The 16,986-nt window shown below is 34.6% G+C and overlaps 4 protein-coding genes across 15 annotated transcripts in view; 2 read left to right on the forward strand and 2 right to left on the reverse strand.

The window, feature by feature from the left end:
- Positions 1-1,590, forward strand: part of LOC145949137 (mitochondrial enolase superfamily member 1-like) — a 2,098-nt gene extending 508 nt beyond the window's left edge. Inside the window, exons 3-6 of one of the 2 annotated variants that reach the window (XM_083058966.1) lie at positions 58-173; positions 256-410; positions 485-1,068; positions 1,185-1,590. In XM_083058966.1, the coding sequence (XP_082915092.1) occupies positions 58-173; positions 256-410; positions 485-1,068; positions 1,185-1,459 (1,130 nt within the window). In that variant the 3' untranslated portion in view covers positions 1,460-1,590. The remainder of the gene's footprint in view (positions 1-57; positions 174-255; positions 411-484; positions 1,069-1,184) is intronic. The other variant, XM_083058967.1, reaches the window with a different exon arrangement.
- LOC145949142 (adenosine 5'-monophosphoramidase HINT3) overlaps positions 1-2,954 on the reverse strand; it is a 4,495-nt gene extending 1,541 nt beyond the window's left edge. For 2 of the 4 annotated variants that reach the window (XM_083058975.1, XM_083058973.1), the window contains exons 1-3: positions 2,753-2,954; positions 2,403-2,520; positions 1,961-2,154 (exon numbers count right to left, since the gene is read on the reverse strand). In XM_083058975.1, the coding sequence (XP_082915101.1) occupies positions 1,961-2,154; positions 2,403-2,520; positions 2,753-2,827 (387 nt within the window). In that variant the 5' untranslated portion in view covers positions 2,828-2,954. The other 2 variants (XM_083058972.1, XM_083058971.1) reach the window with 2 other exon arrangements.
- LOC145949136 (mitochondrial enolase superfamily member 1-like) lies at positions 2,929-7,245 on the forward strand. 4 transcript variants are annotated; one of them, XM_083058964.1, is made up of 10 exons: positions 2,929-2,949; positions 3,385-3,789; positions 3,873-4,091; positions 4,179-4,446; positions 5,035-5,192; positions 5,435-5,537; positions 5,607-5,722; positions 5,806-5,960; positions 6,043-6,632; positions 6,800-7,245. In XM_083058964.1, the coding sequence occupies exons 5-10, from the start codon at positions 5,109-5,111 to the stop codon at positions 7,099-7,101; spliced, it is 1,350 nt and encodes a 449-aa protein (XP_082915090.1). In that variant the 5' UTR covers positions 2,929-2,949; positions 3,385-3,789; positions 3,873-4,091; positions 4,179-4,446; positions 5,035-5,108; the 3' UTR covers positions 7,102-7,245. The 4 variants fall into 4 exon arrangements, with proteins under 4 accessions (XP_082915090.1, XP_082915088.1, XP_082915089.1 ...); XM_083058962.1 differs by lacking the exon at positions 2,929-2,949 and adding an exon at positions 3,001-3,315; XM_083058963.1 differs by lacking the exon at positions 2,929-2,949 and adding an exon at positions 3,001-3,250.
- Positions 7,246-7,496: 251 nt separating this feature from the next.
- The window catches only part of Psq (pipsqueak), a 51,951-nt gene continuing 42,461 nt past the window's right edge, over positions 7,497-16,986 (reverse strand). The window contains exons 1-7 of one of the 5 annotated variants that reach the window (XM_083058899.1): positions 13,168-13,761; positions 12,691-12,969; positions 11,893-12,019; positions 11,170-11,322; positions 9,916-10,257; positions 9,200-9,650; positions 7,501-8,874 (exon numbers count right to left, since the gene is read on the reverse strand). In XM_083058899.1, coding sequence (XP_082915025.1) covers positions 8,670-8,874; positions 9,200-9,650; positions 9,916-10,257; positions 11,170-11,322; positions 11,893-12,019; positions 12,691-12,969; positions 13,168-13,170 — 1,560 coding nt within the window. In that variant the 5' untranslated portion in view covers positions 13,171-13,761 and the 3' untranslated portion in view covers positions 7,501-8,669. Of the gene's footprint in view, positions 8,875-9,199; positions 9,651-9,915; positions 10,258-11,169; positions 11,323-11,892; positions 12,020-12,690; positions 12,989-13,167; positions 13,762-16,986 lie in introns of those variants that run through there. The other 4 variants (XM_083058895.1, XM_083058896.1, XM_083058894.1 and 1 more) reach the window with 4 other exon arrangements.

Raw genomic sequence — 16,986 nt, forward strand, 5'->3', positions numbered from 1 at the left:
ATATCTTATAGATTATATTATTTCTTTATTTTATTGATAATGACCATTTTTATATAGTTGTGCTAGCATGTAAATCCTTGTTTAAAATCGTGAAAAATCGTACAACAAAAGAGATTTATACCAACTTTGCAAAATTTTGGAGAGAGTTAACATCTGACCCACAATTGAGATGGGTAATGTATAATGAAAAGTGATGTACATATATGTATATTAATTGAAATATGACTGTCAGAATGTAATTTGGATATTTTATAGATTGGTCCGGAGAAAGGCGTGATACATCTAGCTACAGCAGCTATTATAAACGCATTGTGGGATTTATGGGCACGTATGGAAAACAAACCTGTCTGGAAGCTTCTTACAGACATGAAACCCGAAGATCTCGTTTCAACTGTGGATTTCAGATATATGTGAGCAAACATTTTTTACACAAAATTATATACATTTATAATCCGACAAAATTTTCAATAAATATCTATCTAAGCAGTAGAGATGTAGTGACCGAAAAGCAGGCGATAGAAATGCTTAAGAATATTCAGATATCTAAAAGCACTCAAGAATTAAATCTGAGAAAAAACGGATTTCCTGCGTACACAACTCAGGTCGGATGGCTGGGCTACAGTGATGAAAAGGTCGAAGAGCTCTGCAAATTGTACTTGGATCGCGGTTTTACGGCGTTCAAAGCAAAAGTGGGTCAAAATTTAGACGATGACATTAGAAGATGCGAAGTGATACGCAGAGTGATAGGCTACGAGAATAAATTGATGCTGGACGCAAATCAAGTCTGGGAAGTGGATCAGGCTATAGAATGGATGGCAAAGTTGGCGAAATATAAACCCTTGTGGATAGAGGAACCAACATCTCCCGACGATAGCTTTGGGCACTGTCAAATAAAAGACAAATTAAAGCAATACGATATTGGAGTTGCTAGCGGTGAAATGTGCGCGAATCGCGTCCTATTTAAACAATTTCTGATGTTTGGAATTAACTTTTGTCAAATCGATTCGGCAAGGATTGGCGGAATTAATGAAATTTTGGCTGTATATTTCATGGCAAAAAAATTGAACGGTAAGTTTGTAATCAATACTACTTAATTTTCTTAAAAATTTAATACTACAATTTAATATTATTAGTTTTTACTTAGAAAAACAAAAAATATAATGGAAAATCTTTTCTATTTATAGTACCAGTATGTCCACACGCTGGTGGAGTAGGCTTGTGTGAGATGGTGCAACATCTTCAAATGTGGGACTATATTTGCTTAAGTCAAACCACTGAAAATCGTATGATAGAATATGTAGATCAACAACACGAACATTTTGAAAATCCTACCCGTATAAAAAACGCTCATTATATGCCATCTTTCTTTCCTGGATACTCAACCAAGCTCAAGGACGAATGTATCTTAGAGTACGCTTATCCAGAAGGTACATATTGGAAATCCAAAGAAATTAAATAAAAATTCTTGAGAAATAAATATGAGATAAAGGAATAAATTAAATAATTCATATAAACTAGTTTTAATTCTTTAGTGAAAAATGCTCTGTATATCTATATACATCTTGTAATTCGAATAAATTGTAAAACATATCCCCCGTATAAAATATCTTTATATAAAAATAAAATCATAACATTATTATCTACCATGTAAAATATTCTTATATAAGAATAAAAAATATTGTTTTAACAAATTAACAACAAATCTATAACAAATTTTTAAGTAATTATTTTTATATCTTGGAATGGAGAGAAATACTCCAATTATAAATTATATATAAAATTTTCATGTTGCTGCCATAAAGAAAAATAACAAATAAAATTCTATATTTATAATTTATAATTTACTATCTCCTAGACGAGATTTGACATAATCAATCTGTAAAATAAAATGGCAATAGCAATTTTTTAATAATATTTATGTGTGTGTGTGTGTGTGTGTTTGATAAATCTTCATACTTACGCTCACAAACCAATAACAACTGGGTTCAAACATCATTTTTTTTATAATGTTCATTTTCTCTACTGGAGAAATAACATGTAGATGTAAATGATTAACTGTATTAAATGGAGGCCAATGAAATCCTGTTCGTGTAGACACAGGATTAAGATTCAACTTTTCTGAGATAATGTCTACTGTAGCAACAATCTTATCAACTGAAATTCAAATATAAGTAAAATGATAAAATTTCATCTAATAATCAATATTTTCAAATTGCCTTATAATATATATAATTTTTATAAAAGAAACAAGATAGGAAATAATATAATTTTTTAAATATCTTAGAATGAAATAGTTAATAAGTAATGTATTATATATAATTATTATCAGAATGACAAATATAAATGTTCTACTATAAAATTAAGCATTAAAATATATATATTATATAATCTATAATACTTACAAAGATCAGAATCTTCAGGTTTGAGTGTTTTTGCATTGCGTATATGTTTATTTGGTAATATTAAATAATGATGTGTTGATGCTGGATTGATATCTTTAATACATGTGACGTCATCATCCTACAGTAATAAAAAATACAGAGAAATATTATATCCGAATAAAGTGACACAAAAAGATGTATCATGTATAATACATGAAATGTACAAGTAATCATATTTTTATTTTTACAAAACAAGAATATCTATGGTCATTAAATCAAATTTAAATTTGTTTCATTTGACATATATTTCAAGAACTCTCTTTTTCTAGCTGTCAAAAAAATGCATCAAAGATTAGGTTAACCATTCATACCTCGTAAATCTTTTCACCAGACTCTTCATTCCTAATAATTTTACAGAAAATACAATTAGCCTCCTCCTCGGCCATTGAAATTTGTGCTAAATAATTAATGATGTAATAATACTGTTCACTTTGGAAGAACAAATGTAAGTCACTAAAACTTTTCTACCCTCTACGACATGTTCGGATGACTATAGTCGAAGAAAAAGGTATATACTCTATTCTATTCTGATACACGTGTCTGTTGGTAATGCAGTTTCCTAGCTGTAATGTATCTTAAAAATAGGCCCGAATTAAAACCTCTTCGCATGATATGATCTCCTAATGCACACTTCTTTGCATCTGATGTTTTGCTATTAATTCAGGCGAGAGATGACCCGGAGAATATATCTTGCGAAGAAGTATGCATTAGGGAAGTATATCTTGCGAAGAGGTTTTAATTCAGGCCTATTTCCGAGCGGAGTTGGCCCTTTTTTTCTCACGTTCCCACGTGTCTTTTTACTTTCTTAGGTTTGGGCACAATTTTTTTTTTATTATATACTTGATCGCAAAGATTCTTCTAACTGCTGTTTATGGTAGCAAAACCAAATATTTGATGACTATTTATTTTTTATTTTGAAAATTTATTATTTTTTTATTCGCAGACTGAAGAAGAATGCATGGAGAAAGAATTTGCGAATCTTGCGAAAGATGTGAGAGTTTTGAAGCTGTCACAATTCGTCGAGGACATTGTTATTCATCATATAAGAACAATATATCCTTTGGCATGTGGCATCAACGTTCTGGGAAAAATTCGAGAATACAGAGGACGACCAACAGGGAATTGTTCAAGTCTGCTGTGGATGATCTGTACATTATGTTCATGTAGTTTTTACCTGTTTTGAAATTGTTGGAATATTTAAGACAGAACAAGGATGCAGCTATGGATCTATCAAGCGTCGTAAATGATATGAAGGCACAATTACCTCTGTGTCACGAATATAATACTATAGAGCAGTTCTATAAAATTGCTTTTAATGTATTCTGTAATTCAGACAACTTGTCACAAGGTAAACGTTTATCTTAATGTGCTCACATTTATGATTTATCCAATACTTATGAAATATATACAGAAATATATGTTTTAAAACAGATATATCAGTTGATCGGAGACCCAGTGCATTGGATGTACCAGGGAGTCGACAAATGTCAGCCAAAATGATTATTTATATGTTTCACGAGACAAACAGGAAACTAATTAAGCTGGAATTGTTGAAGAGATTCTAGGAAATGCATTCACATTGTTAATTCATATTCGTATCAAGAATCATGTGATTCCAATATGCCACAAAACATTTGATTATAATAATAGGTACAAATGTCATATATATCTACATACTTATATTTATATTTATTTTATTTATAGAAACATGTATTTGCATGCTATACTTTTTTCCAGAATATTCCGAGTTGCAACCTGCGGTGAATGATCTCCAAATTTGTTCGGAAAGAATGATCAATGGAAGGTCCTGGTTAAGAATCTCTTAAGGAGATAGGTCACTTGAAATTGTTGAAGAGATGCTTCGGGAAGAATCAGCATTACTGCGAAGTTATGCCGAAGGACGTTTACGATTCGAAAAGGATAGACGGAACATTTTCTACCAGTTATAATTTCAAGAAGACTAATAATTGAAACTACCGAACGTCATGCAGAATCAATTGAATAAGTATGTGAAGGCATTCGAGCTAATCATTAGCTAATAATTGATCGGATAATGAATTAGAGTTTAGATCATCGAAATGAAAGCATTGGACGAAATATATATATTTGTGACTAAGGTTTTTCATATCGATCGCCATTGCGTGTAAAAACACATTTTTTGCATAATATATTCATTTAATCGAGTAAGAATTGAAGTGACATAAATACAAATTAAAAATTAAGGATTGTAGCAATCTTCTCTACAACAAATATTTCTTTAATTTTAATTAGAGTCACAAATATATTTCGTTCGATGCTTTATCGCAAGGAAATAACGAGTAATACCACAAGTGAGAAATCTCTCTATTCCTTTTGTTTGTAATAATTCTTAGAATTTTGTACAAAGATTCGATATATGAAAAATGTAAATATAACTTCGAATATAAAATATGAAATCTGAAATCTATCTAAAGTAAATCTCACAAATTACCTTATAATACATTTGCCCTTAACTCTTCTATTTATAAATATTTACATTAAATATAAGATGTGTGTTTATATGTATATATATATATATATATATATATATATATATATATATATACAATTTCAGATAACACTCTGAGAACATTTGCTTAGTCAGTTCTTATCAACTTTATAAGTATATTAAGTCCATAATTTAGGAAAATGATAGACGCAAAAATTATCGATATCGACGTGCGAGATATAAGATTTCCAACGTCATTAAAGGGCGATGGAAGTGATGCGATGGTATATTATTAAATAATTAAATAATTTAATTTATGACACTCTCGCTACTAGTATATTAAAAAAATATATACACTAAATATATATAAGTATAAAATATTTATATGCTTTTAAAGATATTACAATATTTTTTAATTTTCTTAATGATATGAACTTTTATTCGTGAGAACATCGAATCTTTATTTAGAAAATATTGTCAAGAATTATATATATTTGAATGTCATTAATTTTCTTTTTATTTACAGTATACTAAGGTTGATCATTCTTGTGTGTACGTAACAATCAAGACTGACAAAGAATATGAAGGATATGGCATTACATGTACTATGGGAAGAGGAAATGAATTGGGTATGTGTATATTAACAATATAAAAAAATAAGTAAATTTTTTCTTCATTATTATTAATATTTTTTATAGTATTGCAAACATGTAAGTTATTGTTCAAACTCATAAAAAGTCAAACAACGATAGAGATTTATACTAACTTTGCATCTGTCTGGAGAAAGTTAACGAGCGACACGCAATTAAGATGGGTAATGTATAATTAATGAATGATGTAAAATACATAATAATTAAAATACGATGATTTTGGGGAAATAATTTGGACATCTCTCAGATTGGACCGGAATGTGGTATAATACATCTAGCTACAGCGGCTATTATAAATGCATTATGGGATTTATGGGCACGAATCGAAAATAAACCTGTCTGGAAGCTTCTTGTAGATATGACACCTGAACAGCTCGTCTCCACTGTAGACTTTAGATACATGTGAGCCAAAATTTTAATTAGACACAGTATACATTTGTATGACAGAAAGTTCAATATTTTTACATTACATTTTTCTATACAGTAAAGATATATTGAGTGAGGAAGAAGCGATACAAATGCTCAAGGAGAACGAGTCAGAGAAAAAATCACGCGAGGAGTCTCTTAAAAAATGCGGCTATCCCGCATATACAGCTGATATTGGATGGGTGCGTTACTCCTATCAGAAGACTAGAGGTCTTACCAAGAAATTCGCGAAGCTTGATTTCAACATATTCAAGGTGAATGTGGATTCAGTAGAGACAGTAAATAGCGTTAAAAGATGTAGAGCCGTACGCGATGCGGCAGGCTGGAAGAAAAAATTAATGCTAGACGCGAGTCAAGCTTGGGATGTGCTCGAAGTGGCTGATAATATACAAAATTTCAAACACTTTAAACCATTTTGTATAGAAGATGCGATGTCCCCCGATGATTTTTTAGGAGTTACTTACATGAATTTGGATATATCAGATACGATAGATTTTCCATTTGCTATCGGCAAAATGTGCGCAAATCGTGTTATATATAAAGGATTCCATAAAATTAGAGCATTTCGCTTTTGGCAACTTAACGTGGCGAGGCTTGGCGGGATTAATGAAGCCTTAGCTGTATATCTCATGGCAAAAAAAATTAACTGTAAGTGTAATAATAATAATAATATTAATAGCATAATTTTATAATTTTTAAGTAGTTTATATTTTTGGAAATCTCGATATTTTTAGAGGATATTTTTGTGTATGTTGAATTTCAGATTTTTATTTAGCAAAATAAAATAAAATTTGACAATTTTTTTTAATTTATAGTACCTGTATGGGGATATGCTAATGGAGTGGGCTTAGGCGAGATGGTTCAACATCTTCAAATGTGGGATTTTGTTTGCTCAAGCCAAACCACTGAAAATCGTATGATAGAATTTGTAAATCGTAATCATGGATATTTCAAGAATCCTATACACATTCAAAACGCCTGTTATATGCCGCCTAAACATCCTGGTTTTTCAACTAAACTTAAAGACAAGTTTATTGTAAGATGGTCTTATCCAGAAGGTACACGATGGAAATATCTATTTATTACAAAACATTTTAAGAATGAAAATGAAGAATAAAAATGATTCACTGGCTTTAAAAGGGAAATGATATAGAGAAGAATAACTTTTTGGTAAAAATTTATGTTATATATATGAAATAAGCATTATTTTTTTTAAATGAATAAATTGTAAAATACATTTATATATACCTTATAATCTTATAATATACAAAAATAAAACTGCATATATATATTATTTCATTTTTTACTTATAATAAATATATAATTTTTCATAAACTGTATATATTTTTATTTCTATAATCATTAAATGTACTTCGTTTATTGACGTATAATATAGAAAGGATAAATATAGGGAAAAAGTATTAGAGACTCATATTATACACGCATCTTTGATTGCATTACTTTTTAATTTAAAATATATATAAACTGTACATATATATATATATATATATATTTATATAAGTAGCATATATCTATATGTATATTTTTATGTAATATAATAAGTGTGAGCATGATAAATTAATGTGTGTAACATATTTATACAAGTGGCAGTTGAGCTGAGAGGAAATCTTAAATTTTTCTAAGAAACCGCGATGAAAGCTGTATCTACTTCATAAATATTTAAGCTTTTCCATTTTATGGAAAAACTTTTTTCTTAAAACAATGTTTCTTGTGTCTTTAATAATAAAATAAAAAAACTTAAATAAAAGTCAATAAAGATTCTACTCATTATCAGTCTATTACGCGGAATATAACATTTCAAATGATTAGCGTATGTAAGTCATCATTTTATTTGAAAAACAAAATATCGAGAAATAATAAAATCAAATATTCTTTAAATCGCGCAATAAATTTTACGCTGTTATCGCCTTATTTTACTCATTCGCACATGTAATTTATAACGCCACTTTCGTCATTACGTAAATTTTTGTGGATAGCACTAAAATTATATGTATACATTCTCTCATCTATCAACATATGCTCATAAATGTATTCTTGTTATATGAAATCATTATGCAAAAAAAAATTCTCTTCAATCCGAGAACCATGAATAAGAGATAATTCAGCATTGTTATCTTGCAAAGATATAGGCTCTCGAAAGCATCTTCACGATTGCCGTTGCTATAAATTCTATAATGATTTAATTGCAACAACAATTAAACGAACGATGTTACTTATCTCTTGCAACGTGATTTCAATTAACAGGATACTGTTGTCCGTCAAAATCTATTCTCATCCATCTCATCGTTAACTAACTTAGGTACTAAAAGTAGTTTTTTGTTGGGGAGCGATATCCCGCCGTCTCTCTGTACAGTATGTTCTCTTTATAAATAATTCTTCTTATAAATTATTACAGCGTAACCTAAGTTTTTTCTCTTGTTCCATCGTAAAAATCATACAATGTACATAATGCTCGCTTACGGCGATCCGCCTTTAATACTGCGGGTAAATCTTGCCCTCTGCTATTATAGTGTGTGTTTTTATAATGGCATTCTCCGATCGATCTTTAATCTCTTTAAGGAATTTCTTTCTTCGCGTGTTTGTTAAAGAATTTGAGGAGCTGCAGCGACGAATCGAAAAGTTCGGAACTTAAGCTAACTTAATACTCTAGTAAAGAGGTAAGTTTCAGCTGCCCGGGTAAGGCATTTGATCTGGAAGGGCAGACGAGTGATTCTGATTGGGACTCTGATGAAAATGTGGACTGCTGCCATCCTGCGAGATGTCGCCGACGACGGGTTCTTCATACTTCCCTCTCTTAAAACGCCCGTACAATGACGAATACGGCAGATTATAGTGGATCGCTGCTTGATTGATGCTCATGTGTCCTAATCTGAAATCGCAAATTCAGGAACAATATTTGTAATGCGATCATTTTCATATACGGATCGAATATTGCATTAGAAATTTATTATATAGCCACGACAGATTCATTCACTATATATTATATATTATACGTATATATTATATATATTTATATATTCGATGAAACTATGAAATACAAAACTTTTACAAATACTTTTATTTATTTAATCCATACTAATTACTAAAATTTATTCAAACCACAAATCGCTCTTTAATAATACATCAATCTAATATTTATATCAATTTCTTTTAAACATAAAAATAAACATTACAATGAGAGAAAAATTTCTAACCTGACAGCCTCGAGAGCTTCAGTCATAGCATCCTCGCTCCATGGTGTAGGATTACTCCTGCTAAGTTCGATCCCTTCCCGCTTGCATCTTCCGTACAATGTCCCCGTGGGTATGCCGAATTCTGTCGATGCTCTCTGCACGGATGTTTGACCGGATCTTATCGCTTCCAAAGCGCGATCCAGATCGGCGGGCGTCCACGTCGTGGGACTTGCATTGAACGGTGCAGCCAGCCTGATGCCTTCTCTCCTTGCAATTTTATACAATGTGCTAGAAGGTATGCCGAACGCCTTGGATGCTTTATTAGCCGAAATGGTGCCAGTACGTAAAGCTTCTAAAGCATTGTTCAAGCTTTCGTCGCTCCAGGATTTCGTTGGACCATCCTTCTTCGGCGTGTCGATGCCCAGTCGATGCGCCCGTTGCCATAAAGTCGTTGAAGGAATACCAAACGTTGCTAAAATGTAAAATTTAATTATTTCATTATCTTACATAAGATGTTACTAACATTATAAATTATATGTTCATATAAATTAAATGTTTATCTATAAATTTAATTCTTTATTTCTTGATCTTATAAAGTCATTACATGCAAATTATGCATCTATGATTTATTCTCTTTATTACAAATTACAATTTTATTTATAATATAGAAAAGAGCTTTAATTAACTTTCAAAATTAAGAGCAAATAGATTTAGATATCATTTTAAAAAAATCATACCCGATGCTTTTGTCAGACTCATATTATGATTCCTCAGTGCATCTAGAGCCGCGTCCATGTCCTCCTGCGTCCACGACTTTGAACCATGATGATGTGAACTGGACTGTCCAGAGTGCCCCCTCGAATTGTTGTCGCCCGAGTCCGACTGGCCAGAACTTCCCGACGGCATCAATCCGAGCAGCTCTGGTGTTATCATCATCATGTTGTCGCTGTCGACGGCGTTTTTCGAGCTCACGCTAGCCCGATCTGACATGTGGCTGTCTATGTCGATCGTATCCGAGGAGTCCATCGTGTGCAACGTCTCGAACTTGATCTTGATCTCGCTGTCGCAGTTCTGAATTTCTATAAACAAATCGCGAAAGAGGAACATGATATACCGTTGACATCAGAGAAAAGCCCAACATCAGGTTTATAAGTCAAGCGTATAACTTTCGCGACAGTCCATCTTCGTCTATTAGCGCGAAAGCTACGCGGAAAAGTCTTCCATGGTACCTGAGAATCGATAAGCGAGCGCTGTCGAAGGCAAAACTGGACGCGGAAAGACGCTAAATAAGGTTGCGTGGGCTGCTGCTACGAACCGAACAACGCAAATCTAATCGTGACCAGTTAAGCATGATTAGGCCAATTATTTTGATTCTCTGTCCGCCTAATGACTGCTGCACTTTCAGCCCGGTAGTGTTTTATTCCGCTCCGCACCCTCACGTCCGAGTGGCGAATGAAAATGTACGTAAGTGATCGTATTGAATGAATCGAAACTAAATGAGAAACTTCCATCTCGCGCAGTAAAACAAAATCGGAAATGTACTAGAAGATGTATTATTGAAATTAGATACAATTTGTCATCGAGGTATAAAATTCGTAAAAGTAAAGTACGCTCTCTAGATTAAATAGACTTACTACAAGGTAGTCTTGAAATTGCGAACAAACATATATATATATGAAAATTGTATTCTTTATTATATTTGTACACTTAAAAAATATCTTTATAGTTAAAATATGCATATCATTTTCTTTTTTTCAATTTTATTTTTTCGTGATATGTATCTCATTTATTTAAACATTTCTTCGCGAGTTTACTGGAACGTTTCTGCCATAGTTTCTATGTTGTTCATTAATAAAAATAAAAATAGCTCCAAGAAAGAATATTAATTCGATGTTGGAAGTGACTCTGTTTTACTTCGCTTTTCGCGTCATATATGACTGTGATGATCATCGTCGAGAACTGAACAGTTCAAGAAGCATAAAGTTTTATACCTGTATGATGATCCGGATCTCTTAGATGGGTAATGGTGGTGCCGACCAAGGTGGCGCTGGGTGGAGTGGGTTGGGTTTCGGGGGGTAAATCGACCTCTCCGGGATCCGGATGGTGGCCATAGTGACCTAGCCCTGTGTGACAGAACATGTCACCTTTTTATTCGACGTGAAAGGAGTCCGTTCTGATCGGTTCTGAAAATGATAAATCGCCCCACACCTGGCATCCTTCCGGATAATCACGGCGCAAGAGTTTTTTTTTTTTTCAAATCTGGTCATGAGAGCTTTAGCTACAAAGCATGTAGCGCAATGTCTGAAAATCTCTTGAAAACATATTCTGTATTTTATAAATGTGAGCGAAACACACTAAAATATATAAAATGTAATTTATTTCTGCACTGGAAATACGCAGAATGCGATAAAAGATTTTCTAGGTAGCCGATAAAGTTAGCCAAATTATGCGACTTACAGCTTGCAGATGTTCTTTAATCGAACCAAGATATTTCTTGGAATTTAGTCTTAGAATATATTTTATCTCACTATCATTCACGAATTAGAAATCATAAGCGGAAGATTAATTAGCGCGGAATTTTATTAAAATAGTAACTCGAGTTAATGAAGAAATTCTCGCCTCTCTCACGAGGAATAAAGACCAGAAGAGAGAATAAACTCCTGCGAATATTAAAAGGCCAGATGTGGGGCGGAGATCTCGATTGATTGACTTACCGTTATTGTTGTTACTCGCGCCGTTACCGTTGTTGTTATTGTTGTTACGTTGGCAAGTTTCCAGTGCTACTGCTGCTGTTGCTGTCTCCGTGCACTCTTCATCTTCGGCCTGCCAATCCCGGTGGTTCTGCGGAATATCCGGTACGAATTTAGCGTCGAGAGAGAGATCAAACCGCCCGCCGATACGGGACAGCCATTGCGCATTTGTACACTTTCCTCATTTCATCTTTCTCAATGCGTTACAAGCGATAAATTCGTTCCATTACTGCTAAAGTTAAATTTGGATAACGTACCTATAACTAATTTCGATCCCCATGATATATATGCTGATATTGCATCATATTAGATCTTGGAACGTTATTTCAGAGGAATTTTGTATCTCTCCATTTTTTCCCCTTTCTTTATGAGGATAATCTAATTATATTTATTACATTTTTACTAGACTCTTCCTATAAAGTTTTATTAAGAATTAAATGTTAAACTATTATTATTATACATATATTTTATTACATATCAATAACTCTAATATCGAGATAAATATAACATCTGATCAAATTACATACATATAACATACAAAATTTCTTTTAATCTTTAAATTTTTTATAGTCCTCTCCCTTCTTTCCTTTACCCTTATATATTATATTATAAAGAAAAAAATTATACAAATGCAAATGAAATACACCTCCTGATATTTTATAAAAATATATCCAACAAGTTTAAATTAGATTTTGATAATCGACTGCCATATATAATTCAGTTACAATTCTCTAATTGTCTCATTCAGATCGGCAAGCTTACCTCTTTGTTATCGCGGCTATAATCGTTGATTGTAATCGCCTCTTCCTCTTTGTAGCGCTCGTAGTGTCTCGGATCGGTGGCGCGCGGCTCGAACGTGGGCCGCTCGATTCTGGGTCGCTTGTACCGTTGATGGTGCTTCTTCAGCTTCGTATAGTTCAATCTCGGGGTGCCGGACTCCCTCGGCGGCGAGCTCAGGCTCACGGGTGCCGGACCGTCCCTGTTTTCCGGCGTCTCGCACAGGCCCTTGATCTTCAGCTGGTCGGCCGTCTTCAAAAGCGACTGCGGAGAAAACAAATCGCTATATAAGTCATCGTTTTATGTCCAATGCTATTTTTAAAAGCATACTTAATTAAAGAAACCTATGGTCCCTAAAATCATTCTTATCCTTCAAAATATACGCTGTAAAAATATTTATTTTCGCTAATATATTTAATATACAATATATGTATATCGCATAAACTTCATATTATAAATTACCATTGAGTCTCAAGAGTCGACGTTTCGGTTTCAAGATATCGCTACGTAGATAAAACGATGCAGCGCATACGTTTAAATTAGTTCGTCGCGAGCGAATTAATTCATTAATTATCGCGATCGGATAATCGGATCGGCCGTGTGCGGAAAGGTCGTGTTTGGGGATCAAGGCGCCGGTGCGGAATAGAAAAATACTCATTTCGGTAAACCGCTTTGCGAGACGCGGACGAAGGACCACCTCACGCGGGCCCGATTGGATTTGCATATTTCTCGCGCGAACTCGTCGTGTTGGTCCGGCATCTCGTTCCGCCCGGCGGCGGTGCAATTTCATCTCGACGGAGGAGGCGAGCATTGTCCGTCCACCCACGAATCCACGTCGCTCCTGAAAATCAACGCCAGCGAGATCCCAGGTCCTTCGCGCGGTTTCTTAATGATGGAATTCGCAAAGTTATTACCGAGGAAACACGTGTTCTCTTTCAGATTTTACCCGAGCTTGGAAATGGGTAGACCAGATAAGAAACAAGTATTTCGATGGATTCTATAGAATCAAGAATTTATAATTGACTGGACATATTTAAATGTTATTGTAAAATTATAATGAAGAGAGACAGAAATGTTTCTCAAAAACATTATGATATTAATAATCATGTATTTAGATCTGATACATGATTAATTTTTTTAAAGATATGATTCTTTTGACAAAAGTTTTTGAATAAATAATTAGAAATAGCTTTCAACAAAATAATAATAACAAAATAATAAATAATTAATAAATAAATATATATAACATATTATATAAAATTCATGAAGATTCGTGACATGTTCAGGATATATGTACATCCTCGTGAAGTAACCTTGAAATCCTAGGGCGAGACGGATGAGGAGGGAAGTCAGAGACGAAAAGGGAGCGAGAAGTAAGGTCACGAAGGGAAGGAGGATGATGGACGCCTCCGCGTGGCGAAGCCGTCAAGTCGCGTGGCTTCTCTCCACGTGGTCAGCTCGTATGAAGGACCTTGGCTCGGAAGAACTTTACGGACGATGACCAAAGCGCGAAGAGAAGAAGAGCGATGATATACGAATGAAGCAACGAGCGACAAAGAGGGAAACGGGAGAGAGGAAGAAAGAAGACCTATAATGGCAGCGACCCTCTCGCCGAAGCCGAGCCTCTCTCTGTTCTTTAATCAAGCCGGGGGTGGCACGATTAGGCGGGGTCTGCGCGGTTGCCGGCGGCGTGAGAGTGGCACCATGGAGAAGGGAGAGAAAAGGGATGGAAGGAGAAAGAGGACCGGGGGACAGAGGTAGATAGGTTGCACCGAGGGGGTGTCGGTAGCGACTGGAACGCGTTGCGTGGGTGGCGAACAGAGGGGAGAGATCCGACTGGATGGATTGAGAGAGTGTGTGACAAGGAGAGAGGAAGAGCAGGGGAGGAAGAGGGAGAGAAAGAGAGAGATAGATAGAGGAAGGAAGTGCGAGAGAACCTAGAGAGAGACAGACAAGGGGTGAAATGGGGAGCAAGAGGAAGAAAGAGAAAAATTCAGAGAAAAGAAGAGAGAGGGATACAGAGGTACAGAGCATAAGAGGGAAGGAAAGAGGGGAGTTGTAGAGAGGACTGAAACACGGCGGAGGCAAAAACGCCTGCAGGAAGAATGGGGAGGCCTCCGACGCGGCTGTCGCGGCCCGAGGGCCGTATCGACCACCCCCAACCCGCATACACACATATATATAATACTCTCTCTCTTTCTCTCCCCTGTTCCTCGGTGTTCGCGACGGTATCGACACCAATGACTTCCAAGCGTTTCCACACGCGTACACGTCCGTCTGCCTGTCCCTCTTTCTCTCGTTCCGTCTGTCTCGCGCCTTCGCCCGCTCGCCGGCTCGTTACGGCCGGGCGTGTGCACGGGCCGCCCCAAAACGTCCGCGGATCTTCGATCTCGGCGGCTCGGGAGTTTGATGGCGCTGGTCGGGTCGCGCGGGGTACGCGATAATCGAGCGTCTCCGTTAGGACGAACGAGCGGTCGGGCGATCGTCCCCGACGATGACGACGATGACGACGACGACGACGACGACGACGACGATGACAACGAGAGCGGCGCGGCTCATCTTGGCAAGGAGAATCTCGCCTCGTTGTCAGTGTGCACATTTAGGACCTTCATATACATTGTCATTCTTACAATGATTGCGTAGAAATGAAAGAAGAGATGCGAAAATGTTCTATCTTCTTCATTTGTATTTCTTCTTATCACATATTAAATATATGATAATTATATATACGTGCGCGCGATGCTCTGCATTATTCATGTAAGTAAATATTGTATAAATAAATATGGATGAGAGAGAAATTCGATACTGATTTATAACTTTTGTGTGGAAAAAAAAAAGTTTAAATGTAATATTTCCTATTCCTTTCCGGTAACATATTTTGCGATTCAATGTGGATGATTAATTATAAAACTAATGTAAAATGTCGATATTTAAAATTCAAACTTGATATTAAATATTGGAAAGAAGTATGCTCCAGTAATTTATTTACATTTCCGAATTTTTTAGGAAAAAAAAAAAAAAAAACCTTATTAAACAAAGTCAGTTTGTAAAAGCACCATTATTCTTCCAATGTTACAATTGCAATTGAAGGACACTTAATAACGCAATGCATGATGTTATAATTTCGTATATATATTGACTGTTTTAATACAACATTCGGTTAATGTTGGCTCGAGCGGTTCGTAATTGGGGCAAAATTGTTAAGTATCATATTTTATCACGCGCCACAATTTTAATGGATTTGTAACAATACAAACTGTTATGTCAATTTTTATCTTTTACGGTTTACCAATGTATAAAATTGATTAATACAGCTTAATATAATCGTATCACAATAAAAAGACATTTTAATAATGTAACGTCCACATATATAAATGTTTGCTTTGCACAGTTATTAAATATTCAAATAGTATTACTTTTATATATATTTAACACCATTCTTTGTTATTTCAATCAAAATTATCATTTGCAAACGATAAAATAGAAACAAGCAAAATTCACAACAATAAATAGTAATAGAAAAAGGGAAATTGAGGAAAAGATCACTTTAATATCTTTTATATTTACACAATTGTGTAAATTTGACTATATAATTCTGTGATTAAACATTAAAAACTGTTGTTGCTCGAAATTCACAAAAAGTGATTAGGTAAATGTTAGCTTATTCAAATGAAAAAGTAACTTTAAACCATTATGTTTATATTCAATTAATTACAGTTAAAAAATAAACTTTTAAACAAAGTTAAAAATCAAGAAAGTTGAGTCTTATAATCTTACATAATGATCATTTAATGCTTTAATGCTATACGTTTCATCGTGACAAAAAAAATCTAAAACATTAACTTGAAATTAATAGAATATTCGACACATATATATTAGAAAAACTGATAGATGTCCAAATCGTAAACGCACGCGAAGAACGATCAATGTTCTCGCGAGACAGACACGTTATACGGTAAATCAAATTCGGCGGAGACTTCGAGCACAAAGAGCTGGGAAGGGTGAGAGCAACTCGTCCATCGCAATGAAATTACCGTGCAATGAGCCACATCTTCGTGTATCCGAACAAAACGACATTCGATTCTCGGTGGAATTTCGTTCGTTGTTGTATGTCGCCGTTTGAGTTTGAGAGCGGAAGGATGCTAGAAAGTGGAGGACGAGAAAACGAAGGGAGGAAAGGGGGATAGGCAGTAGGAGGTAGGCTCGGATTGCGCTAGCGGAAAATGGCGTTTCGTAGTTCAATTAAATAAATAAAGGGCGGAAAAACCTTTGCCGACACGC

The sequence above is a fragment of the Prenolepis imparis genome, unplaced genomic scaffold (genome assembly GCF_030444845.1).
Source record: "Prenolepis imparis isolate NDT839.2.m4 unplaced genomic scaffold, iyPreImpa1.0 SCAF_2, whole genome shotgun sequence".
Lineage (NCBI taxonomy): Eukaryota > Metazoa > Arthropoda > Insecta > Hymenoptera > Formicidae > Prenolepis > Prenolepis imparis.

Bases quoted from the DNA above. Each gene is read 5' to 3' on its own strand.
- LOC145949136 (XM_083058964.1), top strand. From the start codon at position 5,109: ATGATAGACGCAAAAATTATCGATATCGACGTGCGAGATATAAGATTT. The intron at 5,538-5,606 runs GTATGTGTATAT...TATTTTTTATAG, and splicing joins GGGAAGAGGAAATGAATTGG to TATTGCAAACATGTAAGTTA. The intron at 6,633-6,799 runs GTAAGTGTAATA...TTTAATTTATAG, and splicing joins CATGGCAAAAAAAATTAACT to TACCTGTATGGGGATATGCT.